At 57.3% G+C, this 23,000-nt stretch overlaps 3 protein-coding genes across 4 annotated transcripts; all 3 read right to left on the bottom strand.

The window, feature by feature from the left end:
• Positions 1-4,212: 4,212 nt before the first annotated feature.
• On the bottom strand, positions 4,213-5,986 carry SLC35A4 (solute carrier family 35 member A4). Its single transcript, XM_068698111.1, has one exon. The coding sequence runs from the start codon at positions 5,984-5,986 to the stop codon at positions 5,018-5,020; it is 969 nt and encodes a 322-aa protein (XP_068554212.1). The 3' UTR covers positions 4,213-5,017.
• Positions 5,987-6,058: 72 nt separating this feature from the next.
• LOC137864211 (SLC35A4 upstream open reading frame protein) lies at positions 6,059-7,100 on the bottom strand. The gene is made up of 3 exons (XM_068698112.1): positions 6,968-7,100; positions 6,798-6,896; positions 6,059-6,723 (listed from the first exon to the last, which is right to left on the bottom strand). The coding sequence occupies exons 1-3, from the start codon at positions 7,076-7,078 to the stop codon at positions 6,526-6,528; spliced, it is 408 nt and encodes a 135-aa protein (XP_068554213.1). The 5' UTR covers positions 7,079-7,100; the 3' UTR covers positions 6,059-6,525.
• A 7,498-nt stretch (positions 7,101-14,598) lies between these two features.
• On the bottom strand, positions 14,599-22,663 carry STING1 (stimulator of interferon response cGAMP interactor 1). 2 transcript variants are annotated; one of them, XM_068698730.1, is made up of 7 exons: positions 19,969-22,663; positions 19,454-19,698; positions 18,816-18,990; positions 18,168-18,276; positions 17,801-18,039; positions 16,666-16,852; positions 14,599-15,913 (listed from the first exon to the last, which is right to left on the bottom strand). In XM_068698730.1, exons 2-7 carry the CDS (start codon positions 19,696-19,698, stop codon positions 15,720-15,722), a joined length of 1,149 nt encoding a protein of 382 aa, XP_068554831.1. In that variant the 5' UTR covers positions 19,969-22,663; the 3' UTR covers positions 14,599-15,719. The 2 variants fall into 2 exon arrangements, with proteins under 2 accessions (XP_068554831.1, XP_068554832.1); XM_068698731.1 differs by having other exon boundaries at positions 16,666-16,792.
• Between the last annotated feature and the right edge of the window lie 337 nt (positions 22,664-23,000).

The raw sequence follows: 23,000 nt of genomic DNA, 5'->3' as shown, positions 1-23,000 counted from the left end.
CTTGCAGAGAAGGAGATCCAGGTGAGAGTGGCAGGGAGGGGGGCATCAAGGGGCGAGGGACCCTGGTGGCTCAGATGGGAGCAGGGAGCCTCATCCCAGCCACTTGCCCAGCAGACGCCTGCCCAGGCATCATCCGGGGGGAAGGATGAAGGGGGGCTCCTGGGGATCACCAGGAGAAGGGACGGGGGTCTCCCCCCACCCTCTGTGCCACCCTCACCATCTCCAGCCCAGTGTGCTCAGTCCTTCCTTTACCCCGCACTGGTCATACTGGGATGGCAGGAAAGCTGAACGTTATCGCCCTTACTCCATGCCAGGAGAGCTGCTTGACCGTCGATGGCATCTTTCACTTGGATGCAGGACAGGTACCGCGTGCCCCACGTCCTTCTGCACGCCCGTCCCCAACCAGGGGCACACCTGCAGCCCACCGGGAGGTGCTGAGCACCTCAGGCGTGCTTGGGCCCTGGGTCTTTTCCTACGTGTGGCTCTGCTGGTGTTTCTCACCCCTTCCCTGTTTCCTCCTGGGTGCTGGGAGGTGGCTGCCGTGCTGTGACACGTTACCTGTGCCATGCCCTCCGTGCTGTGCTGTGCTATCAGATCTGATGCCCCCTGTGCTGGGCCATCCACGCTGTCCCAGTTTGCCACGCCACCCACGCTCTGCTGTCCACATCTCTCCTGCCAGGAGAAGGTCTTGGAGCTGGCAAGACCCCAGCTGGCCCTGGTGCCCCTTGGCTACAGCGTGTCCCTGCTGCTCTGGGACCCCCATGGTCCCAGGACCCAGCTGCCGCTCCAAGGCATCGTCTGGCAGGTGAGGGTATGGGGCTGGTTGTGGAGAGGTGACAGAAGTGCCCAGTGGGTGTCTGGGCTCCAGGATCAGCCAGCTGACCCCAATCCTGCTGGTACGTGTGAGAACCAGCCACGGGTGCCAAGAGCCAACGGGTCCCAGCTTGACCAGCTTGTTCCCAGGTGATCGAAGCCGTTTTCCAAGAGCTGGAGGCCTCAGGGAGTGACGCACAGGGCCTGCAAACAGTCAGCCTGGTCCAGGTACGGTGGAAGCAGGGCTGGGCAGGACGGGGTGCTCTGAGCTGGGGGCCCTGTACCTCTGCCACTGGCCGGACCCCGTATTGCTGCAGTCCTGGTGCCCAGTGCTGCATGCAGGACTGGAGAGCTTTACACCTCAGGCTTTCCCACCTCTTCACAGCGCTCCCCAGGCATGGAAAGCCTCGGTGTGAGCCCTACAGAGATCTGGGGGGGTTCCCAAGGCTTTGGCCTTGCAGCCCCTTGTCCTGTGCACAGACACGGGGCCCTGGTGGGTGCCAGCAGCCCCCTTTTTCTGCCCCGTGTCTAACACAGCCCTGTTCCAGGTCAGTGACGAGGGCAAAGCCTGGGACCTGCTCCGTCCTGACGGCCGAGCCCTGCAGGCGATGGACATCGCACCCCTGGGCCTGTAGGTACCTGGTGCCCCACGGTGCTGATACCTGGGGGCTGATACCCCAACACCCAGTGTGGGGCTGCCCAGCGCTGTCCCCCCACGAGGGACCTGGGCAGGCAGAGGCCAGAGGCTCCCTCCTGGTTTGCTCACATCTCTGCTTCCAGGATGGTGGAGGAGGCAATGGAGGTTGCTGTGCCCGATGCCCAAGCTGCCATCAGCGTCTACACGTGGGGGCTGGGGGCTGCCCCGGCACCACTCCCACAGCACAAGGGGCAGCCCCCGGCGGACGGGCACTCGGCGGCACCGGGGTGAGGGCCCGGCCGATGCAGGGCCTGAGGCAGGGGCTGGTCCAGGCACTGCTCACCGCAGCCTCTCCCCAGGGCCTGCAGCCTCTTCACCCTCACCGTGGAGCGGCAGCTGGAGGGTGGCAGGCACCAGCGCTCAGCTCTCCGCATCCTGGCGTTCCCAGGACCCCGTCCCGAGCCGTACGTACGGAGCCGGGGCTCTGCCTGGTCCTGCTACTGCGTGCCCAGCTCCATGCCCCATCCCTATCCCATGGGGGGGTCTCTCGGCAGGGTGCCCCATCCCATGATCCTGGCACCGGGCACCCCCGGGGCTCTGCCCTGGGTGGTGGAGCAGCTGCTGGAGGGGAACAGCCTCACCTTCCTGCTGCTCGGCGTGACGCTGCCAGGTAGCACCGGGACTGCACCGCGGTGTCCTCCTCCTCCTCCTCCTCCTCTGCCAGCCACCAGCTCAGCCCCGCCAGCACGGGGACATCCCCGTGCCCACGAACACGTCCCCTAGCTGGGCACCCAGGACTTGCCGCTCCCGCAGACACCCCCGGGGAGGAGATCCTGGCAGCCCTGGCGCTAGCCGAGCGGGTGAAGGGGGCGGCCAAGGCGGTGTCACCCACCCTCTGGGACCCCGAGCGAGAGGTGGCGGCGCGGCGGGAGGAGATCCGAGGGCTGCGGACGGAGCTGCTGGCTGCAGCTGGTGGCCCCCAGCAGGAGAGAGCTGTGGCCCAGCTGCAGAGAGCCCTGCGTGAGCTGCAGGTGGGGGAGCCCCCCTGGATACCCTACAGCCTGGCCAGGACCAGGATTGTGCTGATCCTCCGGTGTCCCAGGGCTTCGTCTAGCATTGAGAGCAACCTGATGGGGGGAAAGGTGGTTTGGGTGGGGTGTGTCTGTGTCTGGAAGCCTCCAGCACCCCCAGCTCCTTTTTCCAGGTACTGAAAAGCCAAAGGTGGGAGAAGAAGCAGGCAGCAACCAAAGTATTTGGGACAAACCATGTGCATCAGCCCAGTGACAAGGTGGGCGCAGCTCAGGCCATGACCACCTCCCCCTGAGACAACCTGGGCACAGGAGAAGTTTTGAGGTCTGCTGGTGTCCCCGTAATGTCTCCTCTTGTTTCCACAGGACCTGATCTCTGCAGGGACCGCAGCACCAGCCCAACAGCCTGGGACCCAGACGTCCCCAGACGGTGCCAGCCTGGAGGCAGCAGGAGGTTGGGAGCAGGAGATGGGCACGTGCCCCATGCCTAGGGGGCTGCCGTGGCAGAGGGCACTGCTCACATTACCTCGTTCTCCCCAAAAAGCACCAGGGGCCAGCGAGAGCTGCCAGGGAGGGCCCAGCCGAGCCCCAGGGAGCGCAGGACAAGGCCTGCTGGAGGAGCAGCGGGCACCGACCGGGGGCCACGTGGTGAGCGAGACCCCGCCAGGTGCCCCCACGTTCGGCACCTCACAGCGTGCCCCACGGCCCTGCTTTTGCCAGGCAGGGAGCCGCTGCTGGCCGTGCCCGTCCCTGGAGGTTGGATACTCCACGGCCAAGGCCCAGAGGCAGCGGCTGCAGGCTCAGCACCAGCTGCTCCTCCAGCGGGAGCTCGGGGATGGGGCAGCACTGGGCCAGGAGGTGAGCACAGGAGAGCCCCAGGCAGAATGAGGTGGAAGAGGTGGACCCAGAGGGCTCCAGGCTCTCCCAGGCATCCCAGACATCCATCCCTGTCCTTGTCCCCGTCCTCGCAGTGGGATGCAGCTCGCTGGCAGCAGGAGGTGGCCATGCTGCACCTAAGCCTGGAGGCAGTGCGAAGGGAGCGTGAGGCAGCCGAGCAGGACCTGGAAGCCCTGCTGCAGAGCCACCAGCAGGAGATGCAGGCCTGGAGACAGCACCTGCAGCAGGTGGGCAGGGAGGGCTGGGCACCAAGCCCAGGCTGCTGGCACCACCCCAGGAGGGTGCCATGGGGCCCTGGGTGTCCCCGCAGGTGCTTCAGGAGCAGCGGCGCCAGGCGGAGGAGCGGGCAGAGGCACTGGAGCACCGGCACCGGGCGCTGCTGCAGGAGGTGCTGCGGGATGTCGTGGAGCTTTCTGCACACAACCAGCGGCTGCGGGAAGCCAAAAGCCACGGCTCAGCTGATGCCACCACGCAGGCACCCTGAGACAGTGTCCCTGAATGAGAGGCACAGCTGCCCTGACAAGGACAGCACGGCCACACCTCGACCCCTGCTGCCAGGGGACACAGTGACAACTGCCACCTAGCACAAAGCCTTTGGTCCAGCCTGTGCTGGCTTCTTGACAGCACAGGCAGGGCCCCAGGCACCAGGCAGACATGGACACAAGGCTGAAGCACGCACCGTGGGAGGGCTCATGGCTGCAGGTGTGCAGCCACACGCAATAAAGTGGGTGCCCCCTCACCAAGGAGCGTCCGGATCAGTTGTGTCCCCAAACGGGGCAGAGCAAGGCTCTGTGAAGTGACATAGAGGCCTTCCTGCAGGGAGGACAAACACGCACACACTGTTGAAACACAGCTTTAATAACCGTGCCGGAGCCATCAGTGACTTCTGCCCACCAGGAATTCACTAGCCACAGCATTTGTACAAATTCAGGTGCTGTCTCCCCGTTGAAAAGCAGGCAAAACAGTTCCCTCATACTGTCCAGAGAGGTGGGTAGTAACGCCGTGCCCAGGACTGGCAAATGAAGCCCAGTGCCCACCAGATCTTCAGCCAGGGGCTGGGTCAAGGGTTAGGCTGGAAAACTGCAGAGGAGGTGGGAGCAATGCCCCCAGCCACAGTGCGGGGCTCTCCAGGCAGCAGCAAACTGCTCCACGCAGAAGGCCGGTGCCTCTGGCAGGAATCATGCAGCAGGGCTGGCCGCATGCACGTGAGAAGCACACCAGAGCTAACCCTGCAACAGCATTTACTGGCACAGGGGATGGGCGTGTGCTTCGGTGTGTGCTTTGGTGTGCAGAGGATGGGGGAAGCAGCTTGATTGTGATGTCCTGCACGCCAAGGGGCTCAGGATTTGCTCTAGAGCCTGGGCCCACCGGAGCAAGCGGGAGCCTCATGGCATGGAGCCCTGGCCAGGCTGGAGCAGAGCACAGGCAGGGCACTATCCCTGCCTCCTGGGCATGTAGACGCTGAGCAGTGCCCTCACGTGCATTTGCTTTAGGCCAACAGTAACACATTCAGGCACCTCTCGCCAATGAGAAGGTGAAGAGGCACCACCATGCTTCTAACACCAGCCCCAGCACAAGCAATGAACACCCCTGAGTAACAAATAAAAGCTGCCCTGGCGCATGCAGGGCAGGAAGGCAACAGCTACGTGACCCCATAGTACAAGTGAACAGCAAGGCCGATGCACAAGACAGCAACGAAGAAGAGGAGGGTGAGCTGCAGGTTGAAGAGCATGACAGACAGTACGGCATTGACCAGGATAGAGCAGGAGATCACAAAGAGCCTGGTGATGTTACTGCTGTGCTTCATGACCACAGACATGATCAAGCCGTTCAAAGCCTGGCTGACCACAATCACCAACACCCAGGAGGAAAAGCCCTCCAAGAAACCTCTCTCTGTGCTGCTCCAGAAATGGCCGATCAAGTTGAGCAGGACCCCAAAGAAGTAAAGGAAGAGGTTCTGAAGGCTGAGAGGCAGAGCCTGGGTTTTCAGGATAGCTTCTGTGTAGACAGCTGACAAACCTGATATCAGGCAGTACACCGAGATCAGCAACACTCCCACGAGCGTGATGTGCAGCTGCATCCTGGAGGGGCTGCTAGAGTCCTGTGGGTCCTGCAAGCCTCCAAGGCTATAGCTCACCCCAGCAGCCATCAGGAGGAAGAGTGCCAGCCACTTGCGCATGCAGAGTCTTTGACGCAGGAAGAGGCTGTAGAGGAGCGCAGTGCTGACAATCTTTAAGTTACTCAGGACCTGGTAGGTGCTGGGATCCATGAAGAGCTGCATGTGAACCACCAGATTGTTGTTTGCAGCATAGAGCAGGGCGGAAAGGGCAAAGGGAACGACGTGGTGCCAGGACACAGCAACTCCCAGCAGCTGCCGGTCCCAGGTCAGCAGAAAGAAGAGGGAGAGCACCAGCTTTGTCAGCTCGACGAGAACCACGACGGATGAAGAGCTGAATGGGATTGTGCCATCCACCTTGCACAGGGTCAGGAGGGGAGCGTGGGAGCCATACACAGCCACAGACAAGAGCAGCATCAGTCCCCACAGCCCCTGCTGTGACACCCTGGGCACAGGGCTGAGCAGAGCAGCAGTGGCTTTACCAAACGTACCCATTTCCAGGTAGCAGCCAGCAAGGATGAGCTGCTACCAGCGGGGAGAGGCCAGATAGACTCACACCCCGGCACATTCAAGAACAAAGCGAATACCACGAATTTAATGAGCCTGATTAAAACAGGATAGTACCTGTTACATTTCTGATACAGAGGAAGGGAATGGCTTTGTTTCTCATTAAGGGGAGAAGCAGAAGTCTCCCCAAGAAACCGCACAAAGCTCACTCCTAGGGCAGGGCGCCCGCTCAGTGGAAGGGCACAGGGGCAGTGACAGTGGTTTGGGGGCTGCAGGGAGAGGGGACAAGGGAGCGGGCAGCCGGCACCCAGCTGGCTGCCGACACGTCCAAGCTGCTGGGGGTGAGGGTATGGTTGCCCCTCACCGTCACCGGTTACCGACACCCCATAACCAAACCGGGGGGCGTCTCACAATGATCGGTGGGTGCGAAGCCCTCGTCCAAGGGGCAGGAGCAGCACACGGGGACGCAGGAGCCTCCTGCCCCAGCAGTGCCACTGACACAGCCGCTGCCGGCCGGGTTCCCCTGGCTAGTCCCCACCTTTCCTCAGGGAGCTCAGGTAGTCCCGGAGCGTCTTCTCCACGTTGGGCACGGCGTAGTTCTGCGCTGCGTAGACACCCGTGCAGGTCCCCACCACAAAACCCAGGACCGCCGAGAAGCGGAGTTTCGCTACGAGGTAGCCGGCCAGGAAGCCCTTGAGGAAAGGAGAAGCCAGCAGGGAGCCATTCTGCGGGGACAGAGAGGAGTGAGGCTGCGGGACGGGACGGGGCGGCAGAGTCGGACGGCCCCAACCCTCCTTACCTGCCCCACACCGGCGTGCACCTCGTCCTCCACCCGCCGCTGCAGGCTCTCCAGCTGCCCCTTCAGGAAGGCGAGGTCCTTCAGCTTGGGCAGCGGGTCCTAGGGAAACACACAGGCTGCAGCTCCGTGCCCGCGGCGCCGTGCCGGGCCTGCCCGGCCGCCCCACTCACCTTATCGTCCGCCATGCTGCCGCAGGCGCCGCCCCGCCTGAGGGCGGTGAGAGCCCGGCCCCGACCGCCGCCATTTTGAGGCGGGGCGGCGCGGAGCCGGCCGGGCGCCATCTTGAGGCGGGGCGGCCCCGCTGTGCTGTGATGGCGGCGGGAAGGGAAGGGAAGGGAAGGGAAGGGAAGGGAAGGGAAGGGAAGGGAAGGGAAGGGAAGGGAAGGGAAGGGAAGGGAAGCACTGGGCTGTGACAGTGGCTTGGCAGACCCCAGCACCAGAGTCCTGAACAACACTGATGAGGAAACAACAAGAATGACTCCCCAAAATTAACTTTCTAGGAGCTGGCTGGATTTGAAGCAGGCTGCCGTGGCTCTGGAGCAGTCACGGTGGTTTCTCTGTGGGGCTCTGCTTCCAGCACAGCAGGTTGCTCGGGGTGAGGCAATCAGACAAAACCCCCCAGCTCCCGTCTCATGTCTCAGCACATTTCCTTGCCCGCTTTGCAGCTGCTGAAGTGAGGTTACTCGTGTTGCTTTGCCTTCTCAGCAGCTGAGTAGACGTGTTTTGCTGGCAGAAACCAGTAACCCTGGAAGCCCTGTGTCAAGGCAGAGCAGGGCCCCAGCAGCACAGCACCTGCAGCCCAAGCACACTGCTGCCAATGCCATCTCCTTCCAAGGGAAGATGGCCCCAAGAAAACATCTCGTTTTGGGGCCCCAGGGCCACAGAGATATGCTCTGGCTTTGGTCTGATGTATTTATTGTAGCACATTCAGGAGTAAAAATGGCCTCAGCTCCTCCTTTGCCCTGGAGCAAGCACAGGGACAGGGTGTGTACCTTCCTCTCACCTGCTGTGGGATGGAAAAAGTGCCTCTTGCTCTGCCTGGCTGCCTTTCCAGCTCTCATGTTTTGTTTTCCTGAAGAGGGCGATGAATCATCAGCTGCTACCATCCTGTGAGAGGACTTCAGGAATGGGGAAGCTCTTTAACAGCAAAGGAGAGACTGCATCCAAGTGACCTAGTTGACAGCTGCATCTCTGCCAAGTTACCAAGTGTACCTGCAGTTTCCAAACAATAAAAGCACAGCGGGGTTCAGCATGGCCTCCAGGGACTCAGCTCTCCTTCAGCAGCCACTACACCAGTGACTGGGGCATTTGGCTCCACTTGATTGGTTTGGGAGCCAAAATGGGAGGTTTGGTGTCGGTCTTTGGGGAAACCACAGGCAGGATGCTTGCTTGGGTGCTACAGAAAGTGGAATCTCTCTTCAGATGCTAATAGCTACGAATGGGCAATACAGGAAGCTGATTCATGTGCTGATAGAGTTTCCAGGGTAAAGGCTACTTTTCTTCCCACCCAGGGAACAGGAGTAGACGGGGTCTTCTACTTCCAATATATATGTATTCGTATTTAAACCATGATATTAGTATTGATTTATGAGTGTTTTATAGCCCCGTGAATGGAACACATCAATGCAAGTAGCTGAGATCGTGCTTTTGATACAGTTTGTAAGAGGAAGGGGAAGAGCAAGGTGGGACAAAGGAAGTGTGTGTAAAGAGGCAGTGAAAGAAAAGAACCCGAGGAGAATGCTGCCTTCCCCACTGAGGCTCACTGAAGGGAGAAAAGTGGGCAGAGAGCAGCAGGGATGTGGACATGGCTTTTGGCTGACCTCTCCCAGCTGCAGCAGCATTGCCCAAGAGCTCAGCACAAAGAGGAGCTGGAGTTGTGTAGTCCTTCTGCAAATTAGGTCTGTTGCCATGGATTAAATGCACGAAGAACTGCTTTGTCTCAGTTGTGGCCATCCAGATTTTGTTCCCAAGAGTGGAAATGATGTGGCATGTTGCTCTTGTGTGGTTTCTGCTCAGCTTTTCCTGTGGTAGCTCCACAGCAAAGGATGCCCAAGCTGCTGGGAGCAGTGCAAACTGAAGGGCACAAATGCACTTGCAGGCCTGCCAGCTTCCCTTTTTCTACCTTATTTTGTCCATGGATTAATGAAAGCAAAACCTAGTTACTGCTCCATCTGTGGAGTTGTCTGAAAAAAAAAAAATGGCCAAAGCCTTGAGGAATAAAGCTTCTTTTTCAGTGGGGGGCAGTCAAGGGGACACTTCATCTCCTGCACGTACAAACAGTGATCTGTCAGCGCTTGACTCAGCATCCTGCTGACACACTTTGTTCCTTGGTATTTGGGCTGGTTCACCACGAATGTGATGTTGTCTTCCAACCTGTGCTGTGCTGGTTTGTGGCTTCCTCCAGGAGGCTTCACGCCTGGCAGCTGCTCCCAGTTTCTTTTCAGTGTGAGCACGTTCGTTCTGAGATGAGGCTGGTGTCACAGGGATGCACCTCTGGAGGGAGGATGGCTGGGACGTGGCTCTGTTCCTGCACCCAGTGCAAAAAACACTCCGCTGGGCTGTCTGGGAGGAGACCACCGACCAGGCCAGGCTCTCAGCCCGCTCCTCAGAGGGACCTGGGCTGGAAGCTCTGAAGAGGGGTCCCTGGGACCTCTGCACTCTGACCAGCCTGGCAGTGCCCCTCACCCAATGCTGTGAGCCGTGGGTGGCACTGCAGCTCCCACGGGGGTGCCTTTGGTGGCCCTGAAGCCCCCTATGGCAAGTCCACGTGGTGGCTCTGCAGACCCCATGACAATTCCATGGGTGATCCCGCAGCCCTTGCTGGGAACAGAGAGCTGGTGAGCTGGCCTTTGGGACGTAAAGATGGAACTTACCAATGAATTCAGAGACTCACCTCCTCACTGGGCTGCAAGGATTAGACAAGCCCAGGTGTTTGGTAAGGCATCCTTTTATATAGATCCTTTTATATTGCTTTGAGGGGAAAAAAGTCAACAGCTTCCACTGCATCTCATTGGGGGGAAAAAGTAAGATGCTATGTGACCTCTACCCATCATGCAGAAACAGCCCTTTTTCCCTACATGAGCTCTGCACTTATTTTTGCCTTTCTTTGTGCACTTTTCTGTGAGAACCAAGTCATGCTGGGGACCTTACCCAGTCTAACCCAGCCACTAATGCTACCTGCTAAACATAAATGACAGCACTAACAGCTTGGGAAATAGGAACTACAGAAGCAAACCTGACTAATTGAAAGAAATTAATGTTTTGGATGCTTGGCTAACAATTTAATTGAAAACTGGGGTGCTGGGCTGGATGTATCTGTTAACCCCATGCACACTACACCAGGATTTAAAGGCTCAGGTGTGAGCTTGCAGTTACAGCATGCAAGAGCATCGAGCCAGCCCCATGAAGGTTTCTGGACTGTCTTGCTGGTGGCTCTCAAATTTAGTTTATACCCCCATTCACCACACGTATTACACTTCTCCGCCTGAATTGCTGGGAAGAATAAATGAAAGGGACCACAAAGTCACCACGACACCAGGGCAGGTAAGGTACAGCCAGTTTAAGCCCCAGAGATGTGTGAGTGGCTGATAGCTGAAACACTGAGTTGCTGTTTTCCTTGCTTTGCAGGATGCCAAACTTTAACCACAGAGAGGAGTGAACTTGGTCAACACGCTGGTTAACTCAATCACTTCAGATAAGCCCACTTTTCAAGCAGGAAGTTTCCTACGGAAAAGGTAAAATAATCAGCGTGATTGCAAGGGCCTTTCTTGAAGCACAACCACCAAACTTTAAAAGCGCAAACTGCAGGCTTTGCAGATTTGACTATCGCTAAAAAGCAACACTTGAGGGCAGCAGAGCACCGCTGCACAGCCGCTGCTGCTCTCCTCTGGCTGGTTCCTCGTGGGACGTTCACCAAGTGCCAGTCTTACGAGCACCTTTCTGCAGAAAAACGTTTTTCTCCAGCAGCACATGGAGCTCCCTGACTCCACACACACGAATTTGCCAATAATTTGTTTTATTCCAGCCTCACGAAGTGAACACCATTGCAAAGCTGACTGTAAAACATCATTCACGAAGCCTTTGCTTGGGAGTTGCACAGTTATCCACCAAATTGACCTGTTCGTTAGAAATTACATGGATATAAGACCTATGGACACAAATAAAAGTGGGTCCTGCTGAATATTTTTAGCTATTCTGAGTCTTCAGGAATAACCTTTGACTTCTTCTCCCCTCCTGCCTCAGATACAGAAGCATCCTGCATTTGCAAGGATCCAGAATTTGTCCTTTAAAAAAAATCAGCAAGTTGCTGCCCAAATGCTCCAGGGCCCAAGTGACAGGATGTGTTTGTTGGGTGGGTGGGAGCACAAATGAAGCTGAGAACCCTTCTTGCCTCAGCACCAGAGGTCAGGTTTGGGGGTCTTTTAGAAGATCTGTGTTGTTAATGCCAACATGTATATGCAAACCACATAAAACTTTCAAAGCTTCAAAATTCACCATGGCTCCTAGGGAAACATTACAGCCAAGGTACATACTTGGCACATGATCTCAAGACACAGCAGACAGTAGTTCCCAGGAATGTAAACAAAAATGGGAAACCTCAATACATTTTCCATGATTCAGTCACTCACCAGTGAGAGCAAGGGGGAGAAAACCAACATGCGGATCAGGTGCTCAGCTTCACAAATGTTAGTGATAGAATAGCCAAGGGCAAGGAACCCTGCATCTGTTTTTTTTTTTTTTTTCTTCCTTTAAGCCACGTGTCTTTCCTTACTCTGCTGCTAATGGTATGTGAGTACATAAGCATTTTGTACAGCACTTTATCAATTCCAGTTCCCACCACAAACTGAATGAACTTAAATGACTCAACGAGTTCTTCTGATTTCGAGCCAAGCAGTGATTTATGCACTGTCTGGGGGCCAGAGAAATTGCACAGAGGCTTAAATCTACAAAACAAAAAGGGTCATTTCCCAATGATCAGTAGCAGTGTTCCCCAAATCCCTTGTTGGATGCCAAGGGTTTGATACCTAGACATGTTTGAGAGGATTTAAAAAAAGTCATTGCTGAAGGCAGCCAAAAAGAGTTGCCAGATTGAAGGAACCAGTTCGCAATAAGGGCCACATTTTAGTGTGGATGAGCAACACAAGTTATGTTTTTGAAAGTTTTCTTGCTGCTCATCACTGCAGCAGGAGCAACCACAACCTGTCCGAGGTGCCACCATACATTACAGGCCAAAAAGAAAGTGGACAAGGTTTCCCAGAAGAGCTGGATGATGTTTCCAGCTCCAAACCTCAGTCCTTTACAGGAAAAGATTGTAGAGGGCCATATCGGTGCTGACCTCTTAACCCCCAACCCAGAAGTAAAACAGGAGAGGAACTCTCCTCTCTAGCCTTAAACCCAGAGTCACAGCAATGTGAATTCTATGCAGAAGCAGTAGGAGTTACAGAATCTCAAAGGACACCCGGGGAAGGCAGCTCTGGGCAATGTGCTCTCCATCCCAAAGGCTCCTGTTTGCCTGATGCAGGGCTGGGGAGGAGTGCCCAGAGCTCCTGCTGTCTTCTGGCACCCACCGGTGCCATGTGGGTTGGAGCTGGCTCCTGAGGCAAAAACACTTCTCATCCTAAACCTAAGTCAGCTCTCAGATGCTTTAAACATTGATCCATATAGCTAGAGTCAGCCTTAAAGTTCCTGAGATTTTCAGTGTAGTGATCTTTAATACACATGTCCCTCCAGAGAAAAAAACTAGAGTCCAGAGATGTTTTAGGCAGTAAAAAGCAACCTCTGTAAAAATAAATCCTAAATTCACCGTATCCAAACAAAAAGGCAAGATTTAGGGAGCACTCTGCCTCCATCCTCCACATCCCTCTGTCCCAGGCATCCCAGGCTGTGCTGGTGGTTTCTCATCCATCGCAAGGAACACACACAAAGCAGGAGAAAAGACACTTGTAATCGGCACGTGCATCTCCAGCAGAAAAACAGAAGGCCGGATTTCATAAATTCAGTATAAAATTCATCTGCTTTGCAATGAGTCTTTGAGACAACTCATGCATCAGACCCCCTGAGGTCAGAAAAGAAGCCTCTGCTCCGTGGTGCAGGACTGGCTCCTTCCAGGCAGCTAACAGCCGAATTTCTGGTCACCCACAAGGAGAGAAGACCAAAGCGTGCCTCAGAAAGAACTGCCAACCTGGCAAACTCCACGGTGCTGAACAAACAGGAGCCGGGTTTATTTATATCCAAATGGCACTGACAAAACCAGATGGGATGCGAGGAAGAGCTGCGCGAAGCCTTGCCTTTGCTTTGAGCGTCCAAGCTCAACCTCTGGCCCCAGTCCTGGCTGAGCCAGACTGTGCCTGGCCCTGCCTTCCTCCCCTGCACCCTGACTGTGACCGTACCTCCCTGCTCGCCCCCAGGCCCGTCCCATCACCCCTGTAAGCAGGAGACCCCAAAGAGGGGCTTTCTGGCTTGCCTGCCTGTGGTTGTTCTACAACCTGCTGGGCAGCCAAGCTCCACCACAACCACTCTCTCTCTCCCCCTCCTCAGAGGAAGAGAGGGGGAGGAAGCAAGTATGCTGGAAAGAAAAAAAAAAAACAAGGCTCATGGGTTGAGATAAGGGTAATTTAATTAAAGGGAAAAGGAAAAAAAAAAAAAAAGAAAAAAAAAAAGGAAAAAGAAAAGCACAGAGAGAAGGAAAGAAATATTTTCTACTTCCCATCAACAAGCAACGTCTGGCCATCTCCTGGGATGCAGGGCCTCGATACTGCTCAGGGCAGGTGTCTTCATAACGAGAGCCCTCCCTCTCCTTCCCCTCTCCCAGATTTGTTGCCTGAGTCTCAGCTGCTCAGGTTTAGGGTTTTGTGCCCCCTGCACAGACCTAACTCCTGCTGGCAGTCAGGGTGCTGTGGCATGGGTATTGCTGAAGCATGGCTGTGCCCGGGCCCCAAGGGATGCCCAGGGATATCAGGGGCTTTTGTCCCCTCCTGCCAGCAGGCACACTGGTGACAACAGCTGCTGGGGGTGCCACCACTGTGCCAGTGCCAGCCAGCAGCAGGCCAGGCTGTGCTGCTGACGCCCTGCGGCACCTTCACCCACCCACAAGCTGGGGAGCCCTGGGTCAGGGCTGACAGTGAAAGCTGCAATTAGTGCAAAAACTTGGGCAATTTGTGCTGTTAGGGAGGCTGAGGGAAAACCATCCCTAATGGCTGTCCCTAATGGCTATCTTCTGCTTGCCAGCTTGGGCAGCAAGCTTCCCCTTCCTTCTGGGGCTTGCTATTCCTGCCTCTGTCAGCCCTGCCTGCCATGCTCTGCCAGCGAAGGCTGTCACCTTGCCATTTGCTTGGCCCTTGTTTGCTCTTGAGCAGCTTCAGGAGCACTGGGACCAGACCCCTCGGTCCAGGACTCTGCTCTCTGCACGAGGGGTGTGTGCTCCCGCTGCCATTGAGGGGTCCCTCACCTTTCATCTGTCACTTCTGGTTTTTGTGCAGATGCAATACCCAGAGATTAGGCTTCGGATTAAGGTTTACCAAATCCTGCAGTGGGTTCCAATTCCAACTCCCAGCGGGACCGATGTGCAGACAGATCTCTTCTGTAAGCTTGCTGGAGCTGGGGAGAAGCATTTCCCATCTTGTCCTTCCTGGTGCATGACAGATGGAGCTCTCTCGTTTGCCTGGGCTGCTTTGCTGAGAGGCAGCTGCTAGCCACGAGCAGTTTTGTCCTGGGAAGGAAAGCTGAGGTGAGGCAGAATGAGCGGGAGCTGTTTCATAACTGGCTTTAGGTGGGAAAGGAGCAAGCTGCAGCTGATGTGTCACCACTTTGTGCTCATCCAGGTCGGGAGAGTGGGCCCAGAGGCTTCACAGGGTGGTTAGGTGCTAGGTTACGGGCTTTCTGTGCCTCGGTTTGCACCCAGGCTTTTCTCCCTGCTCTCAGAGGGGGGCACAGGGTGGCACGGAGGCGAGTCCAATGCTGCCTCTGCGGAGCAGACAAGGCTGAAGCAGCGCCCTTGTGCTGGAGCCCTTCACGCTGCAGTGCAGCAAGGCTGCTCCTCAGCCCCTCTGCTGTGCCACGTTGCCCTCTGGAGCTGCCTTCGTGCCCGCTGGGAGCCCCAGCCATCACCAAAGCTGATCCACCAGGTGCCTGAGGAATCAGAGACATCCACATCCAGCTACGTAGTTTTTCTCAGTCAGGACCACTGAAATATGAGGCTTGAGACCTGGCAGGGCACCTGTACTCCTGCTGAAATGCTGCCACAGCCGTTCCCAGCCCCGTGAGCTGAGAGCTGTCCCGGGATGTCTGCACGCCTTCCTTTGGGAGCCGTGGGATGAGTGAGGTGCATCCAGCATCTCTGGGATGGGAGCTGCAAAAAGGAGCCGGGCAGCTGAGGGCCAGGAACCGGGCACAGGCTCAGCCCCTGCCTGGGGCCAGCAGGAAAACCCAAAGTCAGCCCCTTAAAAAGCCAGGATCGCCTGGGCTCAGCACACACCTACACGTGCGGGGCTGGGATGTCAGCCCTGCAGGGTGCCTGAGGGCAGGCTGTGTGCCATTCCCAGGACTTGTGATCACCAACTTGCCCCAGAGAAAAGGGCTTTCTATGATAAAAATTGAAGCAGATTAAAAAATAAAAATAATAAAATAATAATGTGTATTCAGGGAAGTGGTGGAGTCACCATCCCTGGAGGTCTTTAAAAGATGTTTAGATGTGGAGCTTGGTGATATGGTTTAGTGGAGGACTGATTAGTGTTAGGTCAGAGGTTGGACTGGGTGATCTTGAGGTCTCTTCCAACCTAGATGATTCTGTGATTCTGATTCTCTATATAATATATCAGAAATATACAACGAAACAAAGGAAATGGAACAGGGCTGTGGTTTGGGTCAGCTGTAAATGTGAAGCATGGGGCTCCTGCGGGAGGCTCCTGCTGCAGGACGGGGGCCTCAGGGCTGGTCGCTCCGCAGGGGCTGGGGCAGGTCGGAGGCACTGATCTGGAGGCTGAGATCTGTTGAGCCCAGGGCCGTGGCCAGGGTGCGCGGGGGGCTCCCCTCGTACACCGTGAACTCCTCCTGCTGCTGCTGCCGCAGGTGCCAGAGGATCTCTCTGGACAAGAAGTGGGGCTCGGCTTCTACCAGCTCTGGAACAGAAGAAAGATGAAAGCATCCTTCATGGTCTGGCCTGAGGCAGGGGTCTGGGCAGGAAGCATTCTGTGAGAGATGCCCCAAAACATGCAGAATTTCCTGAAAAGTCAGATTATGGCTCCCACTTCCCTTTTCCTCACACCAGAACAAATAAAATAAAACACAAAGCGCAGGAAGGAGAGCAAAGCACAGGCACCACGTGCTGGGCTCCCAGTAGTGCCTACTGTGGTAGGAACTACCTTGCTGGATGGAAACGCTGCTCCCAGTCAGGGAGAGCACTGAATTTCTCTGAAAAAAAAATAATGACGAGAATTTTCTTGTTTTGGCAAGAAGCAGCAAGCTGTTGTCAAGCCCCGCTGTCCTGGCAGAGGTGGAGAAATGGGAAATGAAAGGGTGAAGGAGAAGGCTCACTCCCTGGGGAGTGCTGTGGAGCTTCACACTTGCTGCTGGGGGGCTGGATGGCCCCGGACACTTCTCCCAGCAAAATCAGCAGTGACAGCACCTGCTCTTTCCCCTGAAAGGCTGCTGTTTGTCCCAAATCTAACGTTTGTGGGAGCATCTTGCTGCCACAGCCAAATCCTGCTCATCTCAGGGGCCTGGGGGGACTGGAGCAGGGACCAGTATCCTACCAGATCTGCAGAGATCCTGCAGATTTCCCCTTGCGTGCCCCAATCCAACAACACACAAGAGGCTGGAGAGCATGACCGCCGTGCTGGGCACCCCCTGCCCTTGTCCCCCGCTCGCTCACCCTCGTATGCAATGAGCCTGTAGGTTCCTGCGCACTCCTTGGAGCCTCTCAGGATCTCCTCCAAGGTCCTGTAGAAAAGCTTGGCCTGCTCCAGGCGGTCGTCCCGGCTGAAGGCAGCGCACTCGTCCTGAGACATGGCATAGAGCGTCTGCAGCGGCGTGGCAAACTCCACCGCACAGTGCCTGGCCTGCGGGGCAGGAGGCGAGGGCTGCGGCCGCTGGCATCCCCCGGCCCTGCTGCATGGGGAGGGAGCGAGCGGCCGGGCAGGGACCTGGCAGTGCCACGTCCCAAGTTTTGGGGCTTGGAGAGCTTTGGTGAGGCGCAGCCTGGGGGCAGTTTCTCCTGGAGGTTGGGTCCCCACGGAGATGCCCCTTGTTTGCGTGCCATGGTGCCCTCTTGGGGGCTCCTCTGCTAGAGATGTCTGAGCACCCTGATGGAGGGCAGGGACACGGGAGGAGGATAAATACTGGCAAGGTGAACGTACAGGTAGGAGGAGGGTGGTCAACAACACAGCTTAGGAGAGATTCAAGGTGCTGCCACCATCAGAAGGCAAATGAGAAGCACCCCCGTGAGAAGCACAGCTGTGCCCGCGCCTCCATCCCCAGATGTGTCGGCAGGACCGAGGTGCAGCCTGTGCCGAGGGTGCCTGGGGACGTGGAAGGAGATGAAGGCACTGCAGGGGGCTGAGGGATCACCAGCCTGGAAAAGGGGTTCCCAGGGGAAATCACATGGGCATTTTCAGGCACCTTTTCTTAACAGAAGGAAATATTCCTCCATCCCGTGGGAAGAGGGGAAGTGATGCTGCAGGCCTGACATCCACTCCTTTTTTAATTTATTTTGTTTCTTTCTGTTCAGCTCTCTGCAGTTTTCTGGACTCCAATCAACTCCAGGAGGGGGTAAGGCAGCCCAGGATGCCTGCAGGGCTGAGGTGGGGAGCGTGCAGCCAGGAGGAAGGGGCCAGGAGGGAGGGGGCATGGGCAGGACCTCCCCATCTGATGGGAGACTGCTGGGAGCTGGGCATCTCTAACAGAGCAGGGTCTCTGTCCTGCCCTTACAGCTCCTTTTGGTCTGGGATCTGAGGCCACAAAGACCTTCGGGCGTGCTGAGTGCTGCAGTGGGGCTGCCCCCGGCATACCTGGTTGTCCCCATCCCTGATTGTGTAGACGCTGTGCTTGTAGACCCTCTTTTTGATGCCGCCTCGGGTCAGGGTGGTTTCTGTGAGGTCTGTCAGGTACTGGATATTGCTGTCAGCTTTCTCCAGGTCATCCCAGACGTTACAGCTCAGCGGGATCAAGATGTGGAGCTTCCAGGTCTCCCTGCACGCCCACACGTTGAGGTTGACTCTGCTGATTTCCTCCATACACTCCTTTATGCCTGGGGGGAGAGAGCATGGGACAAGGGTGCCTGCGTGAGGAGAGCTGCTTTGGAGCCTGCTCCCTGCTGCTCTGCTAAAGGCTTATCTGCCTGTCTAGGCCTGATAACGCAGGGGAACAGCCACGTACGTGGCAGAACTATTTTCAGGTACCCCACATAGTAAGACCAGGCAAGCCCGTGAGCGACGTTCTGCTGGGACCTCTCGGTCATCTCTGAGATCTCCACTGCTGAGGGCTTCTGCAGAGGCAAGGAGAGAAAGATGTGAGAAGAAGGCGGAGGAGAGGAAGTGGCAGCAGAGTGCCCGGCTCTCCAGCAGCACCCGGCTCTCAGCGGGGACCCCTGGGTGGCCTGTGGGGTCCCCTATCTGCGCCACCACCGCAGAGGAACCTGGAGCTCGGCACTCACTGCATTCTGGTGATGAGTCAACCCTTTGCAGACCTCATGGGCTGCCCTTTCCACCAAGAACTGCATTAATTAACAGATGTAACCCCCGTTTGTCATCCCTGCAGGGCCCTGGCTGTGCGGGGCTGGTGCCCGTGCCACGGGGCGGCTGCTTTCACTGAATGCAGGAGCACGGGGCCCTCCGGATGGACGCCTGGCAGGGTGCTGCCCAGGGCATCAGCTCTGCAGGGCTGAGCCAAAACAGGCAGAATTTGTCCCTCCTGCAGCAGGGCAGCGTGCGGGTGGCTGTAGTGCAGGTACAGAGCCAGGCACCCCGCACCGGGTGCTGAGCATCCCCGGGGAGCGTGGGCAAGCGCAGGGTGCCGGTGCCTTACCTGGAGCCCCAGGGCAAGGGCGAGGAGGTGGCACAGGCAGGTCAGGGCAAGGTGGGGGCTGAGCCTCTCTCCCTGCTGCAGGTCCAGGTAGGCTGAGCCACCCACGAGCAGCAGGGCCAGGTGCCAGCGTGGTGGGAAGCAGGCGCTCAGGGCCCTCCAGAAGCTGCCGCGGTATCTGGGTGGGAGAGGGAGGGCGCGAGGAGGGTGGACACCTTGTGGGGTGTCCAGCAAGGGGTGCTCCCACCTCCCCGCCAGGCCTCCTGGAGCAGCACAGAGCCCTGCAGCACCTGGTCAGGAAGGACCTTGAGTCTCCAGCAGCTCTCGTGGGCCTGGAGGGGAGCAGTGTGGGGCTGGACACCAAGGGGAGATGATCCCCCAGATCCCTATGCACCCCAGAAGCTGATGGTGGGGGAAAGCTGGGGCAGTGATTTCTGCCCCAGGGAAAAGGGACACCAGCGAGTGTCCACGGATAGGTCCACAGAGGCACGGGGAAGGGCAGGAGGAGAAGAGGTGGACGGGAAAGTCGGGAGCAGCGAGGATGACAGCGAGCAGCTGTGGGGGCACCCGTGGGGACGGAAACAAGCAGCAGATTTCCCCGCAGTGCTCCGCAGCCTTGCGGTGGCCCCGAGGTGTCTCACCTGGACTGGAGGTGGAAGATCTCCTCTGCCAGGCAGCAGCAGCCCTTGAGCAGGGCCCCGATCTGCAGGGCGGCCAGGTGGGCGGACACGCGGTGGGCAGCGGGAGACAGGGGCTCCCCAGCCAGGCACAGCGCCGCGGTGCAGGTGGCCAGGAGGACGTACACCGTGCGCTGCGCCCGCCCTTCCCGGGGCTTGGGGATGAGCAGGGCAGCGGGGCTGCTCCGGCGCTGCGGTTCCTGAGACATCTGCAGCACAAGGGGGGGGGTCAGCAGCAGCTGCGGCCCCCAGCACCCACGTCGGCACGGTGGTGGGGAGCGAACGCGCACACGCAGAGCTCAGCCGGCACCCCGAGGCTTGCAACAAAGCTTCCAGTTCCTTCGTGTGCATCTGGGGAGGTTCCTCCATGCGCCGAGTGCCCAAATGGGCTGGCAAGACAGAGCCTTGCCGGCCACCCCGCTCCCCCCACCAACGCCAAGCCCCAGCTCTGCACCCAGGGGCTCCCGTTGGGCACTCACCGGAGAGACCAGGGCCAGGACACCAGGAGCTGCCCGGGCTTCGTGCGCTGTGCGTGGTGCCCAGCCCAGAAAAACACCACCTCTGGCTCCCTTCTGAGGCTGCTGCTGCTGCAGGCAGTGCCTGGGCTCGCTGCCGGGGCTGAGGGCAGAGCCGCATAGTTCCTGAAAACCTGGTGAGGAGCGAAGTGAAAATGAAAGGAGCTATGGCAGCCGCAGGCAGCGGGTGAAGATGCGGGTGGCCTCCCACACTGAGCATCCAGGAGGTTCCCTGGATCCAGAAATCTGGCCCTGGGCAGCACATGGGGAATGCCGCAGGTTGCGACATCTGGGAGTTTACACCTCTGGAAAGCCCCAGCATCTCCACCAGCTCACAGAGAGGCTGAGCCAGGCTGGAATGAGGAAGGAAACCAAAAAAAGGCTAATTTTGTTAAGTGCAGTATGCCAGGGGTGAGCTGAACTGGGTCCACAGGACCCAGTGGGATGCACTGGAGGGTGCTGAGGGAGCTGGCCCATGCCATGTCTCTCTGGACAACAGTAGCGATCGGGGAGGTTCCTGAAGAGTGGGACAGGGTGAGCATCACACCCAACGTGGGGCAGGGTGAGAAGGAGAGCTTGGGGAGCTACAGCCTGCCCAGCCACCCCTCTGTCCCTGGGAGGCTGAGGGAACAAATCCTCCTGGAAGCCACTTTGTGGAGCCATGCGCCCCTTGCCAGGGGTCTCTGGGGGCTGCACACCCAAGGTCCTTGATTGAGGCATGCCCGCAGCCACATCCAGCTCAAGCATTGGCAAAAGTAACAGGGTGGGAAGAAGGAACAGCTGCACAGAGAGCTGGTGAGCTACCTGTGCTTGTCTCCAGGTCGGTGGTTTGGTGTCTGTAGAAACCCCAGCAAACCTGCTTTGCAGGATGTTTGACCTGCTTTCCAGCCTGGGGAGGGCTTGTGGGTATAGACAAAGTGCCGTTTGCCTCTCCTACATGAAGGCTGGCTAAAACACTGAGCAAATGGCTTCCTCCTGTGCCGGGCCAGCTCTGCCTGCTTCCCCGGCCACCTCAGGAGGCTCCAGCTGGACCAGCTGCCCCCTTCCCCACCTCCCTCCTGCCCCAGCAGCCGGGTGGCTGTCCTGCCCGTGGTGAAGCCCAGCCGCTCTCCTTCCATCCCCCCAGCACCCAGGCACCCTATTTCTGTCCCTTTCACTTCTGCTTCCAGCCAACCTCTGCCCCACAGCCTCAGCCCGTAGCTGTTGCTAATTGGAATAACGAAGCAGCGTGGAAGAACCGTCTCATCTGCACGGGAGGTGAGGACTGGAGCAAAGAGGCATCACGGCTGGCTGCAGACGCTTTGTCCTCCACGGCCTCTTGCTGTCAGTGACAATTCGTGTTCCCAGCCTGTGCCTTGGCTGGTGGCAAGCTGCAGGCAGGCTGCTCTCTGCTTGGATTGCCTTTCCTGAGGGCAGTGGTTGTGGTTCCCCTCACTGTGTCCTGTTACGCACCCAAGGCAAGGGCCCAGGGCGGTGTGCATTGCGCCAGAAGGTTTGGGGTGCTAAAAAAAACACCAAAAGGACCTCCCCAAACCACTGTCGTGGCACTTCCGAGCAGGCTGGTGGTGATAATGGCTGGTTGAGATTTAGCAGGGCAAGGGAATCAGCTCCGTGTAAAGCACCCAGGCTGTGGCCCCCAGCGAGGACGGTGGTGTCTCACCCTGGAGGTTTCCAAAATACCGGGGTGCAGGTGGTGTGCCCCCGGGCAGCACGTGCCGTGGCCTTCGATTAACCACGGTGCCGGAGCTCATGGAAAGCCCCACGCGTGGCACAGGTGGGCGAGGGGCATCCTCAGCTTCCCGTGCCCCACGTCTTGGGCTGTGTGCACCTCCTGGCAAAGAAAGCACGGGATCCTATCACGGGATGCTCCAGAGGCGAACAAATCACAGCTGATGCTCCTTGTCGTGTCACTGAAGATGTTGAACTGCCCAAACCATTCGTGGTTAAATCACTGTCCAAATGCAGCAAGCACCAAGCTCTCTGCTGAGCCAGCAAGGTGCAAAGGCAGGGAGAGACAACTTTTGGATGCTTTGGGAGAATCCAGAAGAGCTGACCTGGTGCAGCACAAACTAATTTAGGGAGGGCTTTGGTCAGCGGTTGGAGCAGTGGAAGGGCTCAGCCTTCCTGAGGTCTCAGCACCCATGGGCTGAGCAGATGGCTGCAGCCAGGGCTTGGCTTAGCCAGTGAAGGATCTTGGTTAAATGCTCAAGAAGTTGTAATTACCTGGACAAGGCTGAGGAAGTCCCACAGCAATAGGAGAAGGTAGAGGAATGCTGTGAATGTGCCTGGAGCCTCCCCTGATCTCTGCCAGGTTCTTGGTGTGAGAAACTAAGTTTATTTTTGCAGTAGAGAATTACTTTTCTGTATGCCAAGGTAGTTGTGCAGTCATAACAAGGAGAAATGCTAAGTAGGTAAGTGGGCAGTAGAAGGCATTGCTGTTCCAAAATAAGGTGGAAGCTTGAGAGAAGCAGGATGAGCAGTGTGGGAACAGTAAAACAAAAATCACAGGTTCTCAAAATGTAAGAAAGGGGGAAAAAAGGGAAAAGGAAGAAATTAAAGGGTTAAAAAATAAAAAATCTACATATATGGTATAGAGGAGCAAAGAGTAGCTTGTGAAACTGTAGTCAGCCAGCGAGGAAACAGGGAGGTGGTCAGGCATCGGGTACGCAGGTGTCCCAGCCAAAGGATTTGGCCACGTGGAGATGGGCTTTCCAGGGATGTGCCCAGCTCAGGAGGTGCTTTGCCTCTCCCTGACCCCAGGCTGAGCTCACCCAGCAGCAATGAGTTTTAAACAGTGGTGGCCCATCCCTTTGTCTCAGGATCATGGAGCCACCCTGCCCGTCCCATGTCAATTAAGGTTCTTACTTCCTTTGGGGCAGCAAAACCTCCTCCCTAAGGGCTTTTTATCCATGTAATAACCATCAGTGGATAAAGCTGTGATTTATCAGTCTTCTTTTGATCCGCTGTAAACCATCAGCACCTGCAGTGCCCCATAG

The sequence above is a fragment of the Anas acuta genome, chromosome 14 (assembly GCF_963932015.1).
Source record: "Anas acuta chromosome 14, bAnaAcu1.1, whole genome shotgun sequence".
Lineage (NCBI taxonomy): Eukaryota > Metazoa > Chordata > Aves > Anseriformes > Anatidae > Anas > Anas acuta.
This window is presented reverse-complemented; position numbering and strand designations above follow the sequence as displayed.